At 35.1% G+C, this 25851-nt stretch overlaps 2 protein-coding genes across 11 annotated transcripts in view; both read left to right on the top strand.

Moving 5' to 3' along the window:
• Nucleotides 1–25851, top strand: part of LOC107490644 (pentatricopeptide repeat-containing protein At1g63130, mitochondrial) — a 114170-nt gene that overhangs the window by 37074 nt on the left and 51245 nt on the right. For 2 of the 9 annotated variants that reach the window (XM_016111440.3, XM_052262479.1), the window contains exon 1: nt 14751–14834. The exons of 2 other annotated variants lie outside the window; for them this stretch is intronic. Coding sequence is in view for 2 of the 7 variants with exons in the window: in XM_052262481.1 (XP_052118441.1) it covers nt 15064–16563 (1500 nt within the window). In the remaining 5 variants the exon portion in view is untranslated. Of the gene's footprint in view, nt 1–14750; nt 14937–15043; nt 16644–25851 lie in introns of those variants that run through there. 5 more of the 9 variants (XM_052262481.1, XM_052262478.1, XM_052262480.1 and 2 more) reach the window with 5 other exon arrangements.
• The window catches only part of LOC107490647 (putative pentatricopeptide repeat-containing protein At1g12700, mitochondrial), a 91869-nt gene that overhangs the window by 27462 nt on the left and 38556 nt on the right, over nt 1–25851 (top strand). The gene's annotated exons all lie outside the window — the stretch shown is intronic.

The following is a 25851-nucleotide window of genomic DNA, read 5'->3' on the forward strand; positions in this document are numbered from 1 at the left end:
CTGAGGGTGACTTTGAACGCCGGTTTGGGCCATCAAATCTTGGGCAAAGTATGGACTATGATATATTTCTGGAAAGCCCAGGATGTCTACTTTCCAACGCCGTTGAGAGCGCGCCAATTGGGCTTCTGTAGCGCCAGAAAATCCACTTTGAGTGCAGGAAGGTCAGAATCCAACAGCATCTGCAGTCCTTTTTTAGTCTCTGAATCAGATTTTTGCTCAGGTCCCTCAATTTCAGCCAGAAAATACCTGAAATCACAGAAAAACACACAAACTCATAGTAAAATCCAGAAAAGTGAATTTTAACTAAAAACTAATAAAAATATACTAAAAACTAACTATATCATACCAAAAACATACTAAAAACAATGCCAAAAAGCGTACAAATTATCCGCTCATCATAATTTCTCTATTTTGCTACTCTTTAGTTTATGAATTCTTGTTAAATTTTTGTTTCCTTTAATACAATTTTGATATTTTTCATATTATTGATGCTTAATTGAATTGTTGTGTTTTACTTTCTTGAGTTTGGTAGTTATAGCTTTTATGATTCATGTAATTTATGATGTTTTTCTTTTATTCTTTCTAAGTGTTTGCTAAAATCTCTTTTAATTATAGAGTTAATTTTACACTTTTGGCTTGGGATTGAGGACTTAGGTGACCTTGAGTCATTCATGTCCAATATTGATTGGTGATTTAGGGTTGTTAGTTGATTTTGTTTTCACTAAGCTAATTAGTGAGTTGGTTAGAATTTCGGGAAGAAGATCAATTATGCCTATTTGACTTACCCTTGATGTTAAGGTTGACTAAGTGAGATTAACTCTTCATAATTGTCATATTTGTAGTCAATGACTAGGATAGAAAACCTTGATTGTCAACCCTTGCCAAGACTTTTTTTAACATTTGAATCTCCTTTCATTTTCTTAATTAAATAACCTTTATTGCTTCTTTATTTTTTTACAATTTAATTTTTTGTCAATTGCTATTACACCCCCCTTTTCCCTCATATCCAATGATACGCACATCTCACTGTAATTCCATGGGAGAAAGATTCGGGACTTAAAACTTTCAATTTTTATTAATTTGAATTGTGACAATAATTTAAACTTTGATTAGGATCATTTGTTGATTTTGAACTATGCTATTGACGGAGCAATTCTTTTTAAAAAATTCTAAACCGACATTTGACCTTCATTATCCACCAGTCCCTACCTTGAAGGCATCAATCCGAAAATATGTGGTAATTCTAAAATGGTATAAGTGGGATGCATCAAGCTAAGTCACCCATTGATAGCCATGCATAAAGAGTGGTAGGTCCAAGCGAGCATAGAAGAACCCCACGAGTACTGCATGCATCTCTCAAAATCAACAATCAATAGGATCCATCTAGCATGTACGATGCCACTAGATTTATCTGTCATCGGTAACCCACCGATCAATCTAAGTATGTAATAATGTGCATAGTGCCAGAGTACATCTGGTGTAGCGTCAGCAGGCAACTGTATCAGACGAGCCTTCAACCATGTTATCTTAATGGCGAAAGGCTCGGCATATCGCACACCCTGCCATGGCTCTTGATGCAGTGACTATGCTTAGGGGTGGCAAGCGGGGAAGTCTGCCCCGTCCCGCCCCGCCTAGCAAGGCGATCCTAGAATCCCACTCCACCCCGCCTAACTGCGGGCTGGCGGGCTAATCCTGCCAAAGCTCCTCTTTTTTTTGTAATTATTAACTACTAAATAATATATATAATTTCACAACCATATTAATAAATTTATAATTTCTAAAGATATAAAATTATATTTTTTATATTCACAAATATTAAAGTCTTTGTAATTATAAGTATCTAATAAACATGATTATAAACTAAGTTTTCATCCAAAATATAATTATATATATTGTCTCCAAAGCAAAATAAACATAATTATAAATATTGTCTTCAAAGCAACATAAACATATTCCAAAACACTCAACTTTTATCTTCGTACTTTTGTAAGTTGGGTTGGGAAAAGTTGAATTTTGGCAAAAAAATTACAAAAATACCCCCTTACAAAAAAAAAACTAAGCCCGGCAGAAAAATGCGCCTCGTCCCGCCAAAACCTGCCAAAGCTTGCGGTTTAAGCAGTGCGGGTTAGGCGAGCTTTTACTCTTTGGTGGTTCCAATTTTTCAGTCCGGTCCATCTTTTTTGACGGGTTACGTGGGTTGGTCCGGCGGGTTTAGGCCAGTTTGCCACCCCTAACTATGCTCCAAGTGCCTCCTCAATCATCTCCCATGTGTCATGACCATAATAAGTCTGAAAATCTCGACTGCAACCACCTACCGACTCCCCATGTGTCTGCAAGCCAAGGTAATAACTGACATTGTGAAGGGTGATGGTACAATCACTCCACGGCATGTGGAACGAATGGGTCTTCAGACGCCATCTCTCAACAAATGCCAACAGGAGCGAGTTGTCGAAGTGAAAATCTATAACTGGAGCTACATGGGCAAAAGTAGCTTCCTCTAAGTAGCGTAGCAATACATCAAGCAGTCTCTCCACTCCTGAATCCCTATTCCTCCTTGGAAATAGGACTTGTTGACTCTATGTAATTCGACATTAAGCTCAAATTAAATCACCACTCATCTCAATTATAATAAACTACAATAATTATCTTAAATCCAAATATTTCTACATTAAGTTTTAACCAATAATACTAATAACACCTATTATATAAAGTATCTCTAAAACTCTATCAATCATAAATCAACATTTATCTCATTCATAATAATTTACAATATGTGTAGTCTAAATCCAAAGATTTTTACATTAAATTTAAAAGTCTCCCTAATTTATATATTATAAATGTCTATTCCCTAATATATTAAACTAATCCTAAACTTATAACTACTAATTAACCAACTAATAACTATAATATAATAAACAAAAAAATTAATTTAAATTCTAACCTGATCATCAATGTGGCCCGTGACATGTCTACCTTCATTCAGACGGTTGATGTCGCTACTCCGAATCATTGCGACAAAAGCTCTTTTATTTTTTTCTTTTTTTCTCCATCATTCTCTCTCTATTTTCTTTGAAATTCTCCAAACTCAAAACTAAACAAATGGCTGCAATGTAACGCGCAAGGACTGCTTGCGTTGTTATATAGTGCTCCCAACGATTTCGTAGCTATAGTGGAGAAGTTGTTTTACCTCTATTGCGTTGGCATGGGTTGTGCAATAACGTTCTTTCTCTATTGCGTAGTCATTGATTGCAAAATAGTCTCTGCCTGCAAAATTACCATATAATACTTAAAACGGTAAAATATTGAGAAAAAATGTTTAAAAGAGTTAATATGATTTTTTTATTTATATATAAAAAAAAGTTTGAAACACAATTACTAATACTATTTTCTTTTTGGTTTTTTAGGATGAAACTCAATTATTAATCTTTTTGCTATGGTCATCTGCTTAAGGATTTATTTGAGTAAGATTTTATGAAAATATCTTTTTTCAAATGATCTTTTTTTTATAAGATCTTCTAAAAAATATGTAATTTATTTTTGCTTCTAAAAAAGATATTTTTTATTTTTTTAGTATTTTATTTTTATTACTAAAATTTTATTGAAACAAAAAAATAAAAAATAAAAAAATATTTTCTAATTTAATGACATCCAAAAAAAAAACTAAAAACATAATTCGAGTTAATACTCAAATTGGCCCCTGAAATTTAACCCCGACTTAATTTAGCCCTCAAAGTTTCAATTGACTCTAATTGTACCCTGAAATTTTGACCCGAGCCTCAAATTGGCTCTTCTGGCGTTTTTCATCACCGAAAAGTTGACCTGTCAATTTTGGTTGACACCTGGCACCCTTGCAGTTAGATGACATGGCAAAATATTTGAAGGCATCAATTTAACCCCTTAAAATTTTAAATAAAACCTAGAAGTCCCAATTTCTCCAAATCGCAAGAGTGTCTCCAAGAGTTGAGAAGAATGTTGGGAAGCAGCAGCCAAGGCTCAGGTAGCTCTAGTAGAGCTCGTTCGCATGGTGGCTGGGTGAAGAACGCACACCGTGACAGAGGTGGAAAGGTTTCGCATTGGTGCGGTTGTGGGTTGCGTCCTATTCTTCGGTAGTCTGGGACGGATTCCAATCCAGAAAGACCTTTATATGGATGCTCTAACTATAATGTGAGTTGGTTGAATTGTTGCAAGTTGATTGTGTGTCTTATTTCTCAAATGCTTGTTGGTTTTGTAGTTGTTCTTCCTCTCAAATTTTTTTTTGGATTTTTGGTGTTGTAGACTACCGGTAAGAGATGGTGCGAGTTTTTTAAATGGGCAGATGTTGAAGAAGAAGAAGCCATAGTTGGCAGAAATGAAAGTTCAGTTAGTGAAGACCATTGAAAAATATCTCTGGGATGAAAAATTAGTGCAGTTGAAGCTGAAATTAGAATATTAAAAATGTAGAATATTATGTTGTCTGTGTTTGTTATTATTTTTGGAATTGTGATTGTAGCTTATGGATTAGGTGGGATGAAATATATGTAACTGTGATATCAGTTATGTGAATGAAGCATTGTTATGTATTTAATGACAAAATAGAAATGGAATTTTATGTTCTCTTGGTAATGATATATCTTGTAAAAATTCTTTAAAACTGAGATTATACAAAAGAGGAAGTATAACTTATGACCAAATAAGTATCAGAAGAGCATAGTTTGATCAAATCAGTCAAGCTGTTATGTGTCTGTATATAAAGACGAGATCAGGAGCTGGCTCTGATAATTATATATGTAGTATACACTTCCATTAGTGACAAAAGAAAATCTAATAGAACCTTTTGTGGTTCTTGCACTTGACAAAGGACCCACAAATAAGTAATTCATAAAGTAATTTATAGTCATTAATCATTGTCAATATCACAGCATTAGCAATAGCAGTATCTGTATCATACTTCAAATACCCTAGATAACATAGTTTCAAATATCCTAAACCAAAACAGATTATTCTACATAACATAGTAACAAAATATCAAAAGAGCATAGTTTGATCAAATGCTCTCTAGAAAATATGTTCTACACAACTTCTAGTCAACATTGCAAATCGTTTTCTATTTTGTTGTTGGTGGTTTGAAGTCCGGGGTGGAGACGAATGTCATAAACTCTGCCAAGCGTGCAGTTGTCCCAGAACTTACTCCTTGCATTGGGTCCACATTGAAAATTTTTTTCCTCTTAGATTGCAGCTTGTCAGGCCTTGTGACCTATTGTGGAGGTGGAGGTGGGTCTGATGGAAGGACCTAGTGAAATTGTTAACATAATTAGTAACCAATACAACCTAATAAAAACCAAGCAATATATTATCAAATAGTATCAATCAATTGGATCTACCCAACATTTACTCATGTATTATAAACCAATACAAACTAGTTAACAGCTAATCAAATATTAGAAACTAATCACTACCTGTTCCTGATTTTCTGGCTGTGAGTAAGTGGATTGGGTGTTAGCTCTATCAATTCAGGTGCTTCTTCCTCTACCATGGGTTGAAAAACTCCATGCTCATAGTATATGTGCACTATTCCCCCATTGTTCTTTGCATAGAAGCACATCTCTACTAGTTCTTTGTTATGACTTAGTTGTCGCAGTCCACTCTTCATAGGTCTACCAAGAACAAGCCACCAACACTCAACCATGTTATCATAACCTAGGATCTTGTAGTAGTCTCTTAGTGAAAAAATATCTAATACGTCCTCATCCAGCCCAGTCAACTCATTAGTGTGATCATTGTCATAAATTAAACTGCCATTTGGTTTGGTGACAAAACTGCCTCCATGATGATACACAATCGTTTCATCCATCTATAAATAAGATTAAGGAGACACAATGGTTAAAAACAACTCTACAATAAATTAAAAATAGTAATTCAGATTACAAAAAATTTAGTTGGGGATTAGTTCTAATATATTAAACAACTTAATCAATTAAAAGTGTTTTGGCTACCATTAAAAAACATGAATATTTTGTTAAAGGTATTTGGTTTAATTTTAATCTGTCTCATGAAATCCTTAATCATGAAACATGAAAGAATAAAGCAAGTAAAATCAACAATATTTGGATACAATTACAACTTTGCTAATCAAAGTAAATTCAACTCTGACTCAAGTATCAAACTATTATGTCATACAACACTACTCAACATTGCCAATATTTCACAAAATATAATGAAACAAGTACAATCCCATTTACTTTATGAATGGCCAGAATGAATAGGGACTAAGAGACCAGGTATCTTTAACCATAATAATAATAATAATAGTAGTAGTAATAATAAACAGGGAAACCTTCAACAAAACATATCAGCTTGATCTGCATTTTAATTATTGTTAAAACCAATGAGTATTATTTTCAATCTTCAAGTGGAAAAGCAAACAAGAGTCCTATCTAAAAAAAAGAAAAGAGAATAAAAGGACAAAGATTTTTCACAACTGATTGCCAAAGTAGAACAAAGAAGTTAAAATCTTCACACAATCAATTACATAACTAACAGTCACAAGAAGCCGAAATACCTAAACATGAAGGATTATGCTTTTTACAAGGATAATTAATGGCAGGGTTTTAAGACCCAGAACCTTTGAAAAGTCTTTTTATGATCAAGTCTCAAATCATATAGTTATTTATAGTCTTAATTTCAAAAATTGTTTCATTAAAGATAATTAAGGCAAGTTTTGATTTATTGAAATTGAGACGAGTTATGATCTTTATCCAATTTTATAATTATTGGGTTATTTTCTATATTTAAATTATAAAGTTGGCAGTTATGAAACAATATGGATTTTATATGATTTGGATTAAATAATTAATATTTTTAAATATTAATACTGCTACTTTGAAAAATAAAGGATTTAATTATATTATTTTTAGTTATTTGATTTGGGTATTTTATTGAAAGTAATTTGTAAAAATAGAAAAGCAAATAGTATTTTTCCACATACTATTAGTGTTGAATTTACATTGGTTCCAATTACTATATTATTTCCAATTTTATGTGAAATTACCAAAATGCCCCTAACCCTAATTTTTTAAAATGAAACCCTAACCCTGAAACCCTAACCATGACCTGGTTCTTTCTCACCCAACCCAGCAGCAGCCCACACGGTTTCCTTCCTTCCCCTTTCCATGAGAGTAAGGAAACAGAAGCAGAAAACAGATCAAAGAGGGAGGGAGAGGAGCTGCGATCGAAAGGGGAGATGGGTCACGCTGCTGCCGCCGTTCAGTTCACCACCATGACGCGCCGTCACCAGCCTTGCTTGCCCTGCCACTGTGAAGCTCGTCCCTGCTGAGTCGCCGCCGCCAGTGCTAGGGTATAACGCCGCCTGTCACCGTCGCGAGCTTCCTCGCCGTGGCCACCGAAGTCGCCATTGTCGCCGCAGATTAGAGAAAGCAAGGGAAGAGAGATCGAGAGGGAGAAGGATGGTGCGTCGTTGGAGCCAGCCTCGTCGCGCCGCCTTTGCTGTCCGTGTCACCGCCGTTGTCCGAGCTCGTTACCGCCAGTCGCTGTCTCTGCCCAGCGTCGCCGCAGATGGTGGGTCGTCGAGACTGGCCACCGCTGCTGCCGCCGGGAACTGCCATAGAAGCTGTATTCGCTGGTGCCGATGAAGGCGCAAACGGAGGAAGAACGCGCTCGTGGGGGGGCTTGCGGAGAGAGTGAGGCGTGATGGTGGTGGGTGGTTCCACCGCCCTTGCTGCTGTGTCGTCAGAATCTGCCGCTATGGTCGCCGGAAAACCTCTCTGCCGTCGTCGGAAAACCACTGCCGGTAAGGGTTTCGAATTTGGTTTTCATTTCTTGTGAGATTCTGGAGCTTTACTGTTGCGGCATGTTGGTTTCAGTCACCGTTGCCGGAGTCGGGTCGCCGCAGCCGCTAGAGGTAGCTGCCGGGGCCACCGCCCAATCGGTTCAGAGGACGGCATTGTGGTTCGGTTCAGCCATTCTCTTTTAGTTTCAGTAAGTATTCCTGTTTTGAGAGCTCTGCGTTAGTGTTCTGTTCCGTGTAATAAAGTAATTGTAATTTTGATGGTTCTAGGAGTTAGAATCTGAGTTTACTTGTGGCGTTGAGGTTGTTTCTACTATTGAGAAAGACATGCGGAGCCGAGACTTTGACTGTTGATCTCGGGTCGAGGCGGAAAGGATTCTGTGATGCGTTTGGGATATGGTTTTGCGTTTTGAGGTAGGGGCGCCTTTCAAAAACTATGTTTTGTGTATTGGAATTATTACATATGGATACTAATGTGAGATATTGTGTATTTGGTGATGGTATCTGCCTTATGTATTATTTGATTGACTCGAATGATTATGGATGTTGGTTTGGCTGAATTGTTGTGCGGCTTTGTGAAATGTAATGTTTTGAAGTTGATTCTTTAAAGATTTGAAATCTGAGTTTAATCCGCTGAGGATTGATTTGATTTGAGTTAATTGTTTTGATGATTTGAAAAGTCGAATGCACTTTTGAATTCAGCTTGGTTTACTTTAATTGACTTGGTTTTGGACAAATGATTTGTTATTGAACCGTTTCTTTAAAGCTTTAGAAATGAGTTAAATCGGTTGATATTGATTTGATTTTAAAATAGTTTCCTTGAGATATGCCAATGAGGCGACTGTTGGATTTAGCTTGATTTTGAATTGATTTTTGGATTCTGGACTGTTGAAAAGAGATTGAGGAACGGTTTAGTTGGGACCCGAACTGGGTGGCAAAGTCCAAGTTTTAGGAGAGATGCTGCCGAAATTTCTATAAAATCCGAGGCTTTATTTGAAATGTTATTTGGGAAATTTTGAGTTTAATGCCCTTCCTATTTACTCGGAGGATTGTGAATTCTTTGCTTAGAACGATTATGAAAGCGATGAATCTATGCTTTGAAAGAATTATTGAAAAAAAAGAGAATCATGATTTCTCCTTGTTTTCTAAGAAGAATAGTATGTTTTTGGGTACAAGTTATTCGGAAGAGAATTTTGCCTTGGGGCTGTTTTAAAAGGTAAAACGGGTTTATGTTTTTCTCTATTAAACATAAAGAGTGTCCATTGGAAGAGTTTTCGTGATTTTAAAAGGAATTGATATATGAATCTCCCCTAAAGACTTGAGACTCTGCCGAGAAACTTTGTTATAAAATCCCATTGTTGGATGGATGATTTTGAATGTTTCAAAATAAATCTTTAACTTTCCATGGTTATGGAAGTTTTGGAAAGAGGATGCCGATAGTGGCATTGTTTTAAGGGGGAATTTACCTTGAGTAAAAGTGGCTTATGAGCCTGAGATGATTTGAGAAATGAGATCTTTAAAGCCAAGGCTGAAAAGAGTTGAAACTTGATTTCAAAGTGAAACGATTTGAGAAAAAGTGATTTATGGCTTAAATGCCGGTTTTATGAATTTGATGACGTTGGATGGTGAAAGTGTTGTTTTGTTATGGGCCGGAATGGCTGTGTATGATTATGAATATTGGCTGGTTCTGGATTGAACCGTGAGCCGGAATGGCTGTGTATGTTATGAATATTGGCTGGTTCTGGACTGAACCGTGGGCCAGATGGCTGAGATGGATGTTGATCCATGGATGAGAATGAATGCATGTGTATGCTGAATTATTGATAATTGTGATTTACACTTCCACTATCAGAGGCACGAGATCCCTGGGAGAAAGCAGTGGCTAGCCACCACGTGCTCCAGGTGGAGGCTCGAGACTCTGCTGACCTTATGTCGTAAGTGTGGCCGGGCACTGTGAAAGTCCCGGATGAGCTCGCCCCCATAAATATTCACCAGTGAAGGTGATGGATATGGATCATGATTATGATCAAGTTTATGATGAGTATAACTCGAGTTGGGGATGCGCGACAGAGGGACAGTCCAATGGTTAGCTACCAGGACTTGTCAGGTTGGCTCTATAACCGACAGATGATATCATCAGCCACTAGGGACATGCATGCATCATATGCATCTATGTGACATTGTTTGGGTGTGCATATTGTACTTGGTTTGCTTATGTGATTAACTGCTAATTGTTCTACTTGCAATAACTGTTTGTTTATGTTTGCATCTTCCTACTTGTGTTTGCATCTGGAACTCTGTTGGATTGTTTGGGCCTAGGGCCGTGGTTCAATGTGATGGACAGATGGTTGATTTCGGTTTTATGTTTCTGGTTTGGAATAAAGTATGAAATGACTATTTTGTTTCAGTATAGATAAACCATTTTGAAAGGCTTTTGAGTTTTTGAGAATTGAATGGTTCCTCTTTCGGAAAAGGATTTCAGATTCCTCTTTTATTGTAAACCGTTGTTTTTGAAAAAAGGCATAAGATGGTTATTAATCACTGGTACAATTTATTTTCACGTATCCTATTACAGTAATTCCCAAAAACCCTCTACTGAGAACCCTTTCGAGGATGATGTTCTCACCCCTACATTTTTTTCCCTTTCAGGATATGAGTGCTGAAGTCATGAAGAGTTTATTTAGTTGTTGTTGAAATGCTCTGAATTTCTTTAGCTTATTATTTATTCTACCCTCGCCTTTATCTTGATATATTCTGTAAGAGGGATAGGAATTGTATTGGATAATGCTTGTGTTACTATTTATATATGTATGTATATATATATATGTATGTACTCTTTATGAGTTTATGTAAGTTGTATGGTCTCTATGTATGTATGTTATCGGATGAAAGTATTTTGGGAGCGGTATTGTGGTTTAAAGTTTCAAACAGGCTCATATTTTATTATTAAATAGTATAAAAATTGTCGTAATGTCCGAGCTATCAGAGTTGCGCAGCCGGAAGCGTGAACTTTGGTAGTTAGGGTGTTACAAAGGTAATTCAGACACTAGAAGCAAAAAAAATCTATTTCACTTTTCATTTAACAACTTATTTGCTGTACCACTTAATCCAATAATCTGCACAATAATTATGCATGGAACAACAATATAATGTTTACATCTTAACAAGAACAAGTAATTTGTAATAAATCTCGTAAAAACTTATTAAGGAAGTACAAAAAATAAACTATCACATGCATTATCGAAAATATTAAGCATTTAAAAAGATGCCTTTTTGCTTTTTAACAAGTGCCGTGTTAAAATACTCATACAAAAAATTTAAAAGAAAAGTTCTTAAGAAATAAAATAGACTCCACTTTAATCATTAAGTCATTCCTTCCCTCAAAGATTCTAACTAGTAATCACACCCCCTTAAAGTTCATGTATAAAAATAGGATTTTTTTTATCATAATTATATTCCTGTTATGATCATTATATAATGCAGTACTCCCTTTTCACTATATCAGTACTCTTGTAAATAATAGTACAAAAAGGAATAAGAAAACACATGAAAGCAAAATTGTCAGCCGGCGTGTTCATTAAGCAAAATCATATTCCAACTAGTAATCACACCATTAAAGTTCATGTATAAAAGTAGGATTTTTTTTATTAAAATTATATTCCTGTTATGATCATTATATAATGTAGTATTTCCTTTCTACTATATCAGTACTCTTGTAAATAATAGTACAAGAAGAAAAAAGAAAACACATGAAAGCAAAATTGTTAGTTGTATTCATTAAGCAAAATTATATTCCAACTAGTAATCATATTCTTAAAGTTCATGTATAAAAGTAGGATTTTTTTTTATGAAAATTATATTCTTGTTATGATCATTACAGACAATGTTCAACACCAAAAATTCTTTATTTTTATAAGAAATTACCCAGTTAACAATTAAATTAAAATGGGATATGAAGGTGTAAAATTATTATTTTAAAATGGAATATAAAAAATCAAAGACTGCTCAAACGGACAAAGAACTGAACGATTCAGTTGATCACACAGTCACACACATGCAAAAAAATTAAACCCTAACAAACAAAAACTCTATCATCATCAACAACCATAATCAACCACATTCCCCCAAAGTTTCACTAATGAAGTAGACTGAAAAAATTGAAAAACAACCCACAATAACATTTTGAGAAAAACAGAGCATGGTAGTTGAGAGTAGCGTTTTTGTTACTAACCTATTTTCCAAAAGATGACTCCCAGGTAATTAATCTTCACAATGGGGAGCAAAACAAGTAAGAAATGCTTCAAACCTCCATTACTGCGACACCCATGGTGCTTCTCTGACGGGAACGTATAAGACGTAATTAAAGAGAAGGAAGAGAAGGGTCAATTGGGTTTCACTTTTGAAGTGGTTAATGTTTGGATTTCATTTAACCCCTTTTCTCATGTCAACGACGTTGTTTCTAAGGATTTCGGCGCCAATAGTAAAACGGCGTCGTTTTGAGACTGCCAGGTGTCATTTAAAATTGTCAGGTCAGCTCTCCGGCGACGGAAAACGCTATAAGGGCCAATTTGAGGCGCGGGTCAAAATTTAAGGATACAATTAGAGTCAATTAAAATCTTGAGGGTTAAATTGAGTTGGGGGTCAAATTTCAAGGGCCAATTTAAATATTAACTCTACAAAATTCTTTTCATGTCTAAGGTAGAATTTAAACTACTGACCTTTTAGTTAAGAAACCAAATGATGAAACACTCACCCACACCAACATAATTAGCATATCACCAATAGTATAATCATGGTTAACAATACCCACTGATATTACGTTTGTATCGGTTATAATAAGTGAAGGTTCGGTCCATATGAATGTCTTGTGAGTTATGACTTGTAACGATGTTTGCCTGTTTGGATTTTATCTGAATTTTGGTCCTTACTTAGTTAAAACATTTAGCTCGTGTGTCGATACTCGTTACCTCTACATGTTTTTTTTTCTTTTTGCTTCATAAATATGTAACACAAAATTATACTGATAAATTTCTGCTCATGACTATTCAATATAAAATATAGGCCTTGGATTCTAAATTATTTGAGAGTATTTAGAAGGATCAATTTCAATTCAAGCTGAGTTTTTTTTTTATTTAATTAATAAATCATACACTATGGTCAAAACAGATTAAACTGTTCTTTATTGGCATTGATAAAAATGTTTTTACTTTCATGAATGCTAGCCCTCGAACTACAAATGTGAAAATGCATCACGCATTTGGTAACTAATGAAACATTTTCATGAAGCACCGGCGTCCTTTTTCTCAATGAATTTGATAAATTTTCGAACACTTTCTTTTTCTTCAGTTACTGTACTCTCTGGATGAGATTGCACCTCCTACAATTTTGAAGAACTCAAACTTCAGCATAGAATTGCGATTTAACAAAAGCATGAACAATCAAATAATCTCTTTCAATGCTATAGTGGAAAATTTTTTTCCTTCTTTTTTTTGTAAATAAAACCAGTGATTTCCTACCTTGATAATCCAGCAAATAATCCATCTTTTCCTTTGGCATCATAATACACCAAAGAACTTACATAATAATTAGTCTAGTCAAGAGATTTACATCATAAGGGTTCATTAATAACCATGATTGAATATTATACCATTCTCAATATACTAATTGACCTTGAAGAAGTTAAAGGACAAGAAATTGAAAAATTACAAGACACTTAAGAAAAAATGCAGGTGCGGCAAGATGAAACCCATACTGCATTATAATAGAGAAGCAACAAAACTAGCGATTGAGCAAGTACCATAGTAATTAAAGAGGTTTCTATTGTAGATAATACCAAGCTAGAGTTACTAAAGTGAAGAGTTGAAAGAGCCTAAATTTCTATCTTAAAATGGTACATTTCACTGTCAAAAAGGAAAATGATGAAAACCAAAGAATTACTTTAGCTAGAAGTTCCAATATATTTTGCAAATAAAATTTTCACCCAAAAAATTATGTGATATTTTTAAATAGTATAATTCAAAGAAAAGAGTGTATTTTTAACCCTTTTTTTTGTTTTAAGAATAAGGTTATGACATTTGTCACTCGAAATTCAAATTACAAAAAATAGAAATAAAAATTATAAAATGGTGTCTCATAGAACAGAAATGATGATTATTTGCAAAAAAAATAAAAAATTCCTCATCTAAGTAAACATATTGACTCGTCTGTGTTAAGATAGCAAATACTGCTAAGTGGTAACACAATTTTAAATGCAATATCAAACCTTCAAATGACAAGTCAGAATAAAATATTCAATAGGAGAAAACAATACGACAAAGGTCCATATACCAATTAATGGGATGAATTACCTAGTTATCAACAAAGAGCAGCATATATGCATTGTTTTTAAGTCATTTTTTAAATTCGCCCCCATAAAGATGTTTTCAATTAAATTAATTCTTTAAAAATTACGAATTAATTATATTTCTCCTTTAATTATTTTATTTATAATTTTTGTCAATGATTGATGATATAAAATGTTAACTAATAGTATACATGACACATAATATGTTCAATTAGACGTTAACTAAATATGTTTACGAAAATTTATCAATTTTTTTACTAAGTCATATTAGAAATAGAATTTTTGTAATTACAAAAAATAATTAAACTAATAATTTTTCATAAATAAATTTGGTCAATATCAATTAAACATATCATGTATTATATAGGATATCAATTAACATTTTATAACATTAATTTTTAAAAAAATTAATAATAAAATGATCGAAGAATAAATATGAATAATTTATAATTTTTAAAAGACTAATTTAATTAAAATAATTTTTTAAAATAAATTAAAAAAATATTTTTTTTAGAGACTAATTTGAGTATTAACCTAATTAATACCACGACAAGTAATTCATTTAATTTCGGATAATAACGACGGTAGTAGTAGAGTTGAAGAAAAGTGCTCAGCAACTGAAAATGAGAATAAAGCTAGGATTAAAGAGGCAGAAGAAGCACAACTTAAACGAATCAAATAAGCTTGATAGTGCTCTCACTCTCTCAGGTGGAAGCACTCTTCAATTCAACGCATTCCCTTTTACGATACTCCACTTGATTGCAAGAAAAGAATGTTGTCATTGTTCTCTTCCTCACCAATCAAATTAAGGTATGCTTTTCAATTCCCAAATTCTGTTCCCTACTCCGCTCTCCGTCTTTGCTTCCCTTCAACTTCATCCCTACACTCTCACTCTCACTCCCAATCACTTGATGAAGCTGTTGATTCCTTCACTCGCATGCTCTCTATGCGTCGCCCTCCATCCATCATCCAATTCACCAAGATTTTGGGATCTCTTGCCAAGACCAACCATTTCCCCACCGCCATTTCCCTTTTTCAGCAATTGCAAGCCAGGGGAATCGCTCCCAACTTATTTACTTTGAGCATCATAATTAATTGTTGTTGCGGCATGGGTCGTATGACGCTTGCTTTCTCTGTATTGGCCAAGATTTTCAGGATGGGTTTTCAACCAGATACAGTGACATTGACAACACTCATTAAAGGTATCTGTCTCTGTGGTAATGTTGAAAAAACACTACACTTTCATGACAGAGTGCTGGCTCATGGATTTCAGTTTAATCAAGTCACTTATGGGACCTTGATTAATGGACTCTGTAAGACTGGACACACATCAGCTGCTATTCAAGTGTTGAGAAAGATCCCACGACATGGAATTGTTCCTAATGTCATCATGTACAACGCAATTATTGATAGCTTGTGCAAGGTTACCTTTCTAAGTGAAGCTTTTCATTTATATTCTGAAATGATTGCTAAGGGAATTTATCCTAATGTTATCACGTACAGCACTCTAATTTATGGATTGTGCCTTGGGGGTCAACTAAAAGAAGCCATTGATTTACTGAATCATATGATGCTGAAAAACATTACTCCCAATGCTTGTACCTATAGTACTTTGATTGATGGGCTATGTAAGGAAGGAAGGGTCAAAGATGCTAAGAGTGTGTTTGTTGTCATGATGAAAAAAGGTGTGAAACCAGAAGTGTTTATTTATAATAGCTTAATGGATGGATATTGTTTGGTTAATGAGGTAAATAAGGCAAAATATGTGTTCAACACAATGGTCCAAAGTAGTGTGTCGCCTAATGTTTGTAGTTACAATATCATGATTAATGGTTTGTGCAAAAGTAAAATGGTCGATGATGCCTTGAATCTCTTTGAAGAGATGCATTGCAGGAACTTGGTTCCGGACATGGTTACTTACAATACTCTAATTGATGGCTTGGGAAAATCAAGGAGAATCCTTTGTGCTGTCGAGCTTCTTAAAAAGATGCATGATAGAGGTCAACCTGCTGATATAGTCACTTACAGTTCCTTGCTGGATGCTTTGTTCAATATCAAACAACATGACAAGGCACTTATATTATTCAAGGAAATGAAAGAGAGTGGCATTGATCCAAATATATATACATACAACATACTTATAGATGGCCTGTGCAAAAGTGGAAGAATTAAAAAGGCAGAAGAGATATTTGAAGATCTTTCCATTAAAGGCTATCGTCCAAATGTGCGGACATACACCATTATGATCAATGGGCTTTGCAAAGAGGGTCTGCTTCACGAAGCATTGGCACTCATGACAAAAATGGAAGACAGTGGTTGCTTACCAGATGCTGTGACTTATGAAACAATCATTCGTGCTCTATTTGAAAACGGTGAAAATGATAAAGCTGAGAAACTTCTTCGTGAAATGATATCTAGAGGCCTATTGCAACGATAAAAGTAGATGAGATTTTTCTTGTTAGACATCACAAATGTTGTTTGTATCTCTTCCTTTTTAATTTGTGTTTTGTTACCTTCTTCAGGATCATCTATCCATTACATATTAATGCTTTTGGGTCTTGACATGATTGTTACTCTTTATTCTGCTTTATCCACCCTAAGCGTTTTCTCTGTCATTGCTTATTTTATGGCATTTTCAGTGACTAGATGGTTGTCATACGTTTCTTGTGGGTATCTTTCATTATTTCTTTTTTTCTTTTCTGTAATTATATAAATGCATTGATGTTAATTTAGCACTTAGCTGAAATGGTTCTGATTTCATCATTGAAAGGGAATCACGTGTTAGTTGTGAAGCTTACCTGCACTCTTATTGTCTTTCAATCTTTTCATTTCCCCCCATGCAGCACAAACTGGATGATGAAGGTTTAGATGAAATCTCAAATGTTATTTTGCCAACATCTTGTCATTTTTCTGTGTTCATGCAGTTATACCTGAGGCATAATGTACCAAAGCAATTAACATGACAAAGAAGGTAACTGATTTTCTTGTTATATAGAGTAAATAAATTTTGCTTTTAATTTAAGGTACTAATATCCATGGGTAACAAAACCAAGCTTGATTGAACTACTATTGATTGGCAATTTGGCATATAATGGAACAAAGGAAAGAAGAGGCAGAACAATTGCTCTTCCCAAGCCCCAGCTAGGAAGGGTTGCACATCAGCCAGGGGGATAATCAATGGACCACCCGCTTAGCAGTTTCGTCGACAAAGGGCAGCCATCCTGCCAAGTAGAAGGAGATAGTCAATGGCAGTCAAACGGACCTGTCTGAAAGCATGTATATAAAGGAACTGCGATTCAAACTTCAAAGTCAAAGGATTTTGATCAAACACCAGCCTCTTGTGCAATCTCCAAGCACCCCCAAAGAGTAGCAAGAAACATTTGCACAGTTTAATGCTCACAAAAGTTGGAACACTTCATCATCAATTGCATGTTCCCATATAATCATGTTAAGAAAAATGATAAACCTATAAACTTTACAATAAAATGAGAAATTTTGGTGGTATACTCGAGCTTTTAAGTTCAAATCTCCATTACAGTTAAAATATTGTGTTGAGAAACAATTATGTGATCAATGATCAATCTGATTTTAAAAAACTTAAATTCATACGTCTATTTTACAGTTGGCCAATAACTTTTACAGTTTTACTTTTACTGTATCATGTTGAACATATAACAAAGTCAATACATACAATTTTATGATAAATTGTATATCCAATGTTAGCCAAAATAAGTGAACAAATCAATAGAAGAAAAACTATTAAGAAGGTTAAAACTGAAAATCTATAAATTATTTTAAAATAAGCAATTTAAGCATAATCTTATTCATAATAGCAAAACTTTTTTTTGGGTATGCAAACTCACTACATGAAAACAAAAATAGTAAAAACTGTTAAAACCTACAATTTAATAAGAATACATCTATGGTAAACACTGTTAAAACAAAAATAGTAAAAACTTAAAAATTTAGTGAAAGAGAATTAGAATTGGATATTTGTCCTAAACCTTTTAATAAAATCACTAAATGAAGCCAAGGAACCAAGAATTATTCATTCAAAGACAAAATTATATACTAATATTTGCACCTTATAGATATCTTTGCTAAGCTTCCTGACAGTTTTAGAAAGCAAAGTATTCTCCTTCACCAATTTCTTCTATATAAAATAACGGAAAAGCTCTGCATACAAGCGCTAACGACTTGTATCTTTTACAAGTTACTTAACCCCCTAAAACCTAAAACACGCTCCAAATGCTACGTCGTTTACACGCGCTATATAGGGATCCGGTGTATATCTGACTACCAAATTTAAATGATTTGTTTCCTTCTTCGTTTTCGTTATTTGCAGATTTGCTCGTTCTTTTTCTCGCGAAGCTTCCCTGGTTTCTTCGATCGTTCTTTTCCCCTCCTTTCTCACTCGTTTCTTCTTCGTCATTTATGTTAGTTTCTCTCTCTGTAACTCCAGCTTTGTTTTCTATTTGATTTTTCGTTTTCTGAAATCAAAGTTTCAACTCGTTTTGAAGATAATGGATGATTCAACCTCAGATTGTCAGCTGAATCCAAGCGAAGTGAACTATAAATTTGAATCTAACGAAGTTCCTGAGGTTTGATTTACTATGATTTTTGTTGCAGTAATTTGTATAGCATTGTGTAGGTGAATAATTCATGAACATTGACTGTCAAAATAATGCATGAAGATAAATCTGTGGATTGAATGTAATGTATTAGTTTTGATTAACTATCTGGAATTTATAGCAGACGCTCGGGTGTATATCAAATCTTTTTTTGGGTGTATTTTTGCTAGAAGTTTAGGTGTATTTTACAGTTTACTGCTTTTTCTGTTATTTTAACTGAGTTGTTGTTCGGGTGTATTATATCAGACATGATTGGATGTGTTTTTAGTTTTTGACATAGTGTATTCTGCAGTCTGTGTATTTACAGTTTATGGCTTTTATTGTCATTTTAGTTGAGTTGTTGCGGTTCGGGTGTATCATATCATACATGATTGGGTGTATTTATAGTTTTTGACATGGTGTATTCTGCAGCCTCTCTCAGTTGTTGATGACCAGTTTGTTCCGAAGGTTAGAATGACCTTTACCACCCTTGAAGATGCTGGAAAATTTTACAGGAACTACGCCAAGGCTGCAGGTTTTTCTACAAGAGTTCGGAGCACAAATAGAAAGGGAAACGAGATTAAGAATCAATTGATTACATGTAGCAGAGAGGAAAAATGGAAATCTAAAATATCTCCGACCGAGAAGACTAATCCGACAGCCAGTTTAAACTGTCCTGCAAGAATTTATATACACCCATTGAAGGATGTCGGTGCTTGGATCATTTCAAAGGTTGTGCTGGATCATTCACACCCCTGTTGTCCAAGTAAAGCAGAGATGCTCAAACAGCACAGGGAACTAAGCATGTCCATTCGTCGTACAATAGAGAATAACAAGGAGGCCGGTATCAGACCAAGTAAAACCTACCAATCATTTGTTGCGGCCGTCGGGGGTCACCACGAGTTAAATTTTATCAAAAACGACGTGAGGAATTACATTACCAGGGAAGTGCGGAATGTTTCCGAACAAGAAGATGCAAAATCTACCTAATGTGTTGAGGTGTATATTGGTCTGTGGTTCTTTTGTCGGGGTGAATCACCACGGTCAATCAACACTTCTCGGATACTCTTTGATGAAAAACGAAGAAATTGAATCATTCAAATGATTATTTCAATGTTGGCTTCGTTGCATGGGAGGAAACGCTCCAAAAGGGTTTCTCACCGATCAATGCACATCAATGAAAAGGGCTTTAGAGGCCTGTATGCCAACAATAATTCACCGTTGGTGTATTTGGCACATCATGAAGAAGATTCCAAGCAAATTAAACGGGTACAAGGGACATGCAGATATTGAACAAGAAATGAGCCAAGTTGTTTTTAACTCTCATAGCAAAGACTCATTCGATAGGAATTGGAATGATTTTCTGCTGAATTTTGGTCTTGTGGACAACAAGTGGCTTTTAGGTAATGTTTGTTTAAAATCTGCAGCAGAAGTGTAAATTGCATATTTTTTCGGATGTATTTATAGTCTATGTTTGGGTGTATTCTGTTGTATTCTGCAGATCTGTATGAAGACCGTCATATATGGGTTCCTATCTATCTAGATCACCACTTCTGGGCAGGGATGAGAAGCACACAAAGGAGCGAGAGCATGTATTCATTTTTTAACAAGTTTATCACCCGAAACAGCTCGCTTATTCAGTTCGTCAAACAATACGATAATTGCCTCGTAAGCAGGGAGCAAGCAGAGAGAGAATCAGATGCTGCAGATTTTCATACGGTCATACCGTGTGCAACCAAATCCTCCATTGAAGCTCAGTTTCAAGATGCGTACGCTCATGCAAAGTTTAGGGAAGTCCAAGCGCAATTCAGAGGAAAGGCAAATTGCATCACCAAATTAACGAATTCCGCTCTAGGCTATTCAGTATACGAAGTCGGAGAACAAGTTTCCAGCTCAATATTCAACAAGTTTGTGGTTACTTATGACTCAGTTGCAGCCGAGATAAAATGCCAATGCTTATTATTCGAGTCGAGAGGGATACTGTGTCGTCACGCACTAAGCGTGTTAAGCTTTGAACAAGTAAGCCAAGTGTCACCTAGATATATACTGGAACGATGGAGCAAGAAGGTAAAAAGGCGACACACACACATCAAGAGCAGCCACGACGAGCCACTGATGGAGCCAAGAAGCAAGAGGTTTGGCCAATTGGTTTTTCGTTCGCAAAATATTTGCGAATTTGCATCCGAATCGGAGGAGCTGACTGCAATTCTGCACCGTGCGTACGATAACGTCATGGCTGAGATGGAATCATTAAAAGTCAAAAGGAAGAGGACATCTTCTTTATCCCACGAAGACGCCAACTTGGAATCCGTTAACGAGCTTCAAAGCCCGCCAAGGATCCGAACAAGAGGACGTCCAAAAAATAGGCTAGGTTCAAAGTTGGACAAACAGATTGCAAATGCCACAAAGAAGAAGAAAATGAAAGTTTTAAATGAGGTAAAAGTAATGTTCTTTAAATTTGTGGTGATTGAGTTTATTTTTCTCGTTAATAATTTAGCTAATATGTGAGTGTTATATTCATATAAACCTGTTTGATGCTGCATCAGTGGTGCATTCAAATACCAGCCAATATCAAGGACATGTTATGAATTATCAATTTACGGTACCAGTAGCACTGGATAACTCTTTGGGTGTATAGTTTTACAGAATATAGGTGTAAAAGCACTGTTTCTCTTGGGTGTATTTTTGTGAATTCACATTTTACATTTTAAGTGTTTAGGGTTCAGGGTTTTAGTCTCAAAGCATCATGGGGGGATAGATTTCAGGGTGTATATTCAACTTTATTTGGGTTTAAAAAATCGCAGATTATGGGTGTATATTTGATTTGATATTTTTCTTCATATTTTAGTACATGTAATTCATACATTTTGAATACAGCACAGACAGTTTAACAACACAGACAGTTTAGGTGTATATTTTAAGCAATCTTGGGTGTATATTAAACTCCCATTGGGTGTAAAATTTATAATCTGTGTTTAGATCTACCTTGATATTTTCCTTCATATTTAACCACCTGTAATACAACTTTTTAATACAGCACAAACAGTTTAACAGTACATATAGTTTAACTATGGAAAAAAATTTCATTGAATAGAAGTTGTTTATAAATGGAAATTTTTTACAGCATTTGTTCAATTTACAAACTAGCTAGCAGTTGGATTACTCATTTTCTATATCAGTAGAATTTATCTGACAAAACGGACTCAATAATACGGAGGATGGCTTCGACAGTCTTATTGCATTACTCGCTCTAATTGCTTCATTTCTCTCTTTACTCATTTCATTGAATAGTATCCGCGAAGCATACTCCACTCTATAGTGGTCCACCTCGTCCTACAATTAAAAAGTATATTCTGTTTAAACAGCAATATTAATTCAGTAAAGTAATACAGAGTTATATAGTTCTAAAGACAGTTACCTGTTTCCAATTATCACATTTATACTTCCCCTTTTTAATGTTTTCCGGCTCAATTAACTCAAGCCACTTCATAACGTAGACAACGCAGTCATAGCTGAAAATGAAGAAAATAAATTACAAATCTCATTTAGGAAAGTTTAATGTTCAGAGTCACAAATTTACACGTTGATTTTTTGCCTGATATATTAACGTATGATGCTTTAATTTCCTTCTCCTTCTCGCATTTCTTCAGAGGTTTCCCGCCAACATATGCTCTCATTCTTGAAATTACATATCCCTTAAATACCAAAACAAATCAGTAATACACCCAAATGAATGCAAACAATCATTATTTAGAACATACTAAAGATATAAAATACACCCAAATGAATGCACAAGATACAACCAACTGAATAAACAACATACACCCAACTTGATCAACAAAATACACCCAAATAGTTCCACAAAATACACCCAAAGGAGAACACAGAGCCAACTTACAGTGAATTTATTAAGCTGCTTTCTCTGATCGCTTGGAGCTTTCTTGTGTAGCGGGTCAAGTATATGAAATCTCCGCTTTCTTGTATCAATCACCCATAACCACCAATGGTCCGCGTAGCAAACAGGTGCAAAAATCTGATAGATTGCCATATTTCAACAGTGTGTTATTTTATTTGGCATATAAGTAAAGAACGGTACTAACAAATTTTACAAATGAAAACTTACATATGGATGCGAAGTTCATTTTTTTGCATCTATGAAGGGAATAAAACTTGGGTAGTCTTCCACTCTGAATTCTTTATTGGTTTTAGGTGATATGAATTCCCCGTTTGGGTGCTTCGAAATGGTCATGTTCTGCAACAATTGTGAAACAACAAATGAAATACTGAAAATACACCCAAGTGAATACTACAAATACACCCAAATGACTACACAACTTATACCCAATTGAACTTAAAAAATATACCCAAATGAATACAGAAAATACACCCAAAATTCGTAGAAGTAACACTTACCACAATATCGGGAGGGAGACAGTATACTTGTTCTTGAAACCTTTTATCATTTGTCTGGTTGAAGATGAGGCACATGGCAGATACAATCTAGAAATATATGCCGAAATCAATTTATATTAATAAACATTGCAGTAAACTTTGGTGTAAAAACATTAATGTTATTCTAATATTACCTCAGCTTCTATAAAAGTTGCTGCCTGGAGTGATGCAATGTGCATTTTTGTCAAAATGTATTTATCTTGGGCCATCAGAGTGCACATGTTCTCATACTCGTTAGTTGTGCCATCTGCGTATGTCTTCACTCGCGTCCCCTAGATGTAGCACTTCTGTTTCATATCATCCGTATTCTGATTTATTTCCGCAGGAGTTTCAAACTTCCCAGAACTTTCTCCCCCAGTCTCCCTTTGAATTTGTGGACTTTTACTTTCTTCTTTCGCTGCATTTCTTGCTATTTTTATACCAAATTATATAATTGTTCTAGCAAATTTGCAGCTTCTGGAGATTTTGCCCTTTCTGCCTCCTGCGTTGACGCTCCCTCCTGCGTTAATGCTTCTTCTTGGCTTGAATCAGTGAGGCCAAGGCTGAATGATGGCATCTGATCTGTTCTAGGAACATACGATGTTGTCCGTGCCATCATCAATAGGGCAGCAGCGTCTTCTGCGGCTGGATAACTGCGTCATCATGTATAACGTATTACAAGAATAAGAATATACAGATGATAAGCAAAGATTGATTTCAGTCTGATGAACTTACATTTTAGTTGGAGCTGGGGGAAGCATGGGTGTGCTTTCTTCAAGTTGTTGGGGGGTTCAGGAGTGCTACACAGTTACACACAAATTAATCATGACGTAAAAAAAACTATTCAGGAACAATATACACCAAAACTGTTACCAAATATACACCTGAACTGTAACCTAATATACACCCAAACTCTAAACAAATAATACTATTTCTTACGTTTTTGTAGTTCCTTCAATTTGTAGCAGAGGGTTTGGTTCAAAATCTGTCTCAGGTGTTTCTTCAAATTCCGGTACAGTGGTTGTTTGGGACACTGGCACAAAAACTTGAATCGAAACTCTAAACAAGAAGAAAAATGAAAGGTTAACAACGTCTTTGAAAATAATAAGGTTATAAGGTTGAAATATTCTTAAAAAACTCACATTACAAGTGCTTCCGACGGTATCTGTTCCCTCGCAACCATCATATTCGAATCAGCCGGCTCACTGGCTGACTGTTGAACTGGACTCAACCTAAAATACACCCAAAGAAAGTCAATAAATACACCTGAACAGTTCAAAAAGAAGACAGGCTTGGTTTTTTGAGAACTTACATACTTGCAGTTTTTTCTTTTTTTTTCCTCCCTTTTTTTTCTCGAATAAAATAATTAAGTGCTTTTTTTTCTAAAAAAAATATATACCGAATTAGAAGTAGAAGGTAATGGAAAAACAAAAGTAACGGTTATTTGAAAGAGAAATTACATGCTCTCCGCCGGCTTGTTTACACTACTTTGTTCTGTGCGTCCTTGAGAGGAAGGATCATCACTTCCCAAGTTCACATCCGGTATTTTAAACAGATTTCATGTTATTCAGACAAAATATGATACATGTATAAAATAGACCCAAATGAATGTACAAGATACAACCAACTGAATGGACAATATACTCCCAACACAACAAACCAAATACACCCAATTTAATAAACAAAATACACCCAAATGGTTCCACAAAATACACCCAAATCATGATAACAAGATTTTATTAAATAAAGCTTCTTACGTTTCAGAGGAGACATAGCGACCTTCTGTCGATCGCAGGTCAGCTTCGTTCTGCCTGCGAAACAAGAAACAATTATTAGCAAAGAAAACACACTAAAATCTGAAATATACATCCCAACAAGACATACCCCTCTGCAATAGATTTTTCATCGATTCCCCTTAATAATTCATCTAGATCTTCACTTCCTATTTCATATCTCTCACTAAATTCATAAAAGAAGATGTTAACAAAAATAATTATGATGATAGACAGTAATATAGCTTACGAGGTACTGTACACAACATAGTATTGATCTTCTTCAGGAGATGAATGCTCAACAACAACCTTTTTCTTTTTGGATTGTGTTCTGGGTGGAAAAAATAAGTATGAATCAGAAATAAAAAATTAATTTTATCACAAAATATTATCCAAAGAAGTGCTTACTTTTTTGGTATTCTTTGTGTCTTTTTTTTTTCTTTTGCTTTTCCACCGGTGATGAATCTTCGCTTCTATAAGTTAATAAGAGACACTTCAGTTAATACACAAAATCTTTATAATGGGGCCAAAAGAAAGGAGTAATAATTTCAGAACATTACTCATCAGTTGATTCAGATTCTGAATCTGAATCTGAATCCTCTTGACTCTTCTTTCTTTTTTTGGAGTCCATTTTGGAAGGCAAACAATCATTATTTAGAAGGGGTAAGTACGATTTTGGTCCCTAACGTTTAGCCCCAGAATCGAATTCGTCCCTCTTGTTAATTTGGGTTTAAAGTCGTCCTTAACGTTTTTATTCGTATTAAAATCGTTCTTTTTATTTTTTTGGACAAAAATACCCTCACCACTACCAACATAATTACTTCCTCCACCACCACCACCACCAACACCAACACCACCGCCACAACCTCCACCAACACCACCACCAGCACCACCACCACCAACGCCGCCGCC

Source organism: Arachis duranensis, chromosome 5 (genome assembly GCF_000817695.3).
Source record: "Arachis duranensis cultivar V14167 chromosome 5, aradu.V14167.gnm2.J7QH, whole genome shotgun sequence".
In the NCBI taxonomy this organism is placed as follows: Eukaryota; Viridiplantae; Streptophyta; class Magnoliopsida; order Fabales; family Fabaceae; genus Arachis; species Arachis duranensis.